This window comes from Sinocyclocheilus anshuiensis, unplaced genomic scaffold, assembly GCF_001515605.1.
Source record: "Sinocyclocheilus anshuiensis isolate Anshui unplaced genomic scaffold, SAMN03320099.WGS_v1.1 scaffold1391, whole genome shotgun sequence".
Classification (NCBI taxonomy): domain Eukaryota; kingdom Metazoa; phylum Chordata; class Actinopteri; order Cypriniformes; family Cyprinidae; genus Sinocyclocheilus; species Sinocyclocheilus anshuiensis.
In genome coordinates this window covers 633,964-637,150 of record NW_015540990.1, presented here as the reverse complement: position 1 = coordinate 637,150, position 3,187 = coordinate 633,964, and the positions used below count along the sequence as shown (strand labels likewise).

The following is a 3,187-nucleotide window of genomic DNA, read 5'->3' as shown; positions in this document are numbered from 1 at the left end:
TCTCCGTCAAGCGATCTGTGCTATTTTTCAGTTCATTTGAATGGATGCGCAGCGCACCTGTGCTTGTGTATTTGGCGTAACGTAAACTTAGCGCAAAGAGCGAGAGCGAGCGAGAGTCTTACATAACATGCAGAATTGATGCGCTACATGTAAACAATATTCTTTGTTGTATTTTCCTGTAAAAATAATAGTTCCTTTGGAATTCTTCAGCTTTTAAGTACTGCCGGGTTTTCCTGTAGTAGGCGGAACTAATGCGCAAACGACAATCTCATTGGCTGGTGCTCACCTATTATCTTCCCTGTTTTGATTTCAGCGAATCAGTTCGAGCAAACGCACACAACCTGATTAATATTCATGAATCCAGTAGCTCATTAATCCTTATCATATTATAATGCTTGACTGACAGATATTAAGAGTGTACATTCAGATATTTAAAAAGCTGTACCATTTTACAAACAAAACTAAATATCTGAATTATACGAATAATAATAATCTCGGCCAAATATTGTCCTATCCTAACAAACCATACATCCATGGAAAGCTTATTTATTCAGCTTTCAGATGACAAATCTCAATATAAATCTCAATTTCAAAAAAATTGACAGTTAAGACTGGTTTTGCGGTCCAGGGTCACATATTAAAAACAGTAATGCTGTAAAATATTAACACAAGCTAAAATAAATGTTTTTTATTGTGTATTTTTTTGGAAACTGAAATTATTTGCAGTATTCTTTAAAGAAAGTAAAAAAAAAACAGAATTTATTTTAAATGTAAATCTTTTGTAACATTGTGTTTGTCACTTTTGATCAGTATAATGCATCCTTGCTAAATAAAAGTATTAATTGTACCAAAAAACTGACCCCTTTTTAACTGTAGTATACTTACTTGCATTAAAATAAAAAAAGCCCCACACATTTTCACAACATTTACAGTGCTCACTTTGTCATGCTCCTGTTGAACGCTTTTCTTGCCCTCCTAGAGCGAGATTCTGGAAAGCCAAAATACGAGCACAGTCGTCCAGAACGTCAGGAGGCCGCGACCACCGATGGCTACACCGCCACGCCTCTCACACCTGGCAACTCCTCTGCTCATTTCCCTGTGCCCACCCTCAGTAGTACCATCACTGTCATCGCCCCCACCCACCATGGGAACAACACCACTGAGAGCTGGTCAGAATTCCCACAGGACCACATGCCCTTCGGCAGAGGCGTCCCGCCAAGGAAACGCTGTCGTGACTATGATGGTACAGAATTTTTAACTCTCTAATCAGTGAACAATGTATGTTACAGACTAATCTTTAAGTCAGTAACATCCTGATTTGGTTGTCTCGACAGAAAAAGGCTTCTGTATGCGAGGAGACATGTGCCCTTTCGATCACGGAAGTGACCCAGTGGTGGTGGAGGACGTTAATCTTCCCAGCATACTTCCTTTCCAGCCACCGCCTCTTCCTGGTGTAGACGGCCCACCTCCTCCGGGCCTGCCGCCCCCTCACTCACTCCTGACTCCACCAGTGAACCTCAGACCACCTGTGCCCCCACCGGGCACCATGCCACCCAGCCTACCACCTGTAGCAGGTATGAAAAGCATTTTTCCTAGGTCTTGACTTTTCGTTTTAATGTTTAATGTTATAAATGCTATTGAGTTCCTCTCTCTTTCAGGTCCTCCTCCTCCACTTCCTGCTCTGCAGCCCTCTGGTATGGATGCTCCACCAAACTCCATCACCAGCTCTGTGCCCACTATAGTGACGTCAGGTGTCCGGCCTCTGATCACCCAGCCTCCACCACCTCTCTTCACTTCAGGTGAGTGCTTATGAATGCGTCATTTCTAATAGAGTAATACAATGATGACTCAACTGGACTGTCATATCTTGAACCTGGACATATGTGACCCTGGACCACAAAACCAGTCTTAAGTGTCAATGTTTCAAAATTGAGATTTATACATCATCTGAAAGCTGAATAAATAAGTTTTCAATTGATGTATGGTTTGTTAGGATAGGGCAATATTTAGTCAATATACAACTAATTGAAAATCTGGAATCTGAGGGTGCAAAAAAGTCAAAATATTGAGAAAATCGCCTTTAAAGTTGTCCAAATGAAGTTCTTAGCAATGCATATTACTAATCAAAAATGAAGTTTTGATATATTTACGGTAGGACATTTACAAAATATCTTCATGGAACATGATCTTTACTTAATATCCTAATGATTTTTGGCATAAAAGAAAAATCTGTAATTTTGACCCATACAATGTATTTCTGTCTATTGCTACAAATATATCCCTGCGACTTAAGACTGGTTTTGTGCTCCAGGGTCACATATTCTAACTGACTCATGTGAGTTTGATTTGATTTATGTAAATTATGACTAGTTTTGGTGCAAGAAATTTTGATTAACACTATACAAGTGAATAGGGAAAATCAAAGCATTAAAAAAGTGGGGAATATGTCACGGAACAATGAACAATCAGCCAGCAAAGATCGTAAAATACATTCTGGTAAATAGGACTTATGTCATACTTTAGGGATTTATTTTGCATTAATGACCGGATTACTATCATCTCACTTATTACACAACTACACTAAGTTTCATAGATTTGGGGTTGGTAAGATTTTTTTTTTAATGGATTCTGAAAGAAGTCTCTTATGCTCACCAAGACTGCATTTGTTTGATCAAAATTAACAATAATAACTAGGAAATGTTATTACAATTTAAAATAAGTTTTCTATTTGAATATATTTAAAAATTGTATTTATGCCGGTGATGACAAAACAACATTTTCAGCATCTTCAGTGTCACATGATCCTTCAGAAATCATTCGGATATGCTGATTTGCTGCACATTTCTAATTATTATCAATAATGAAAACAGTTGTGCTATTTCATGTTTTGTTGAAGCCATGATCATTATTTTCAGGAATCTTTAAAGGGTTAGTTCACCCAAAAATATGACTTTCTTCTTTCAGACGAATCCAGTCGGAGTTATATTAAAAATTGTCTTTGATCTTTCAAGCTGTTTAATGCCACTCAGCGGGTGTTGCATGCATCAGTCCAAAAGAAGTTAAATAAAAAGCATCCATCCATAAAAAAAGTGTCTCACACGGCTCTGGGGGGTGAACAAAGGCCTCCTGTAGCGAATCGATGCGTTTTTGTAAGAAAATATCCATATTCAAAACGTAATAATCACTT

At 38.1% G+C, this 3,187-nt stretch overlaps 1 protein-coding gene across 3 annotated transcripts in view; it reads left to right on the top strand.

The window, feature by feature from the left end:
- Positions 1–3,187, top strand: part of LOC107690205 (RNA-binding protein 26-like) — a 16,177-nt gene that overhangs the window by 4,059 nt on the left and 8,931 nt on the right. For all 3 annotated transcript variants that reach the window (XM_016488463.1, XM_016488462.1, XM_016488464.1), the window contains 3 exons: positions 980–1,243; positions 1,335–1,574; positions 1,659–1,799. In XM_016488463.1, the coding sequence (XP_016343949.1) occupies positions 980–1,243; positions 1,335–1,574; positions 1,659–1,799 (645 nt within the window). The remainder of the gene's footprint in view (positions 1–979; positions 1,244–1,334; positions 1,575–1,658; positions 1,800–3,187) is intronic.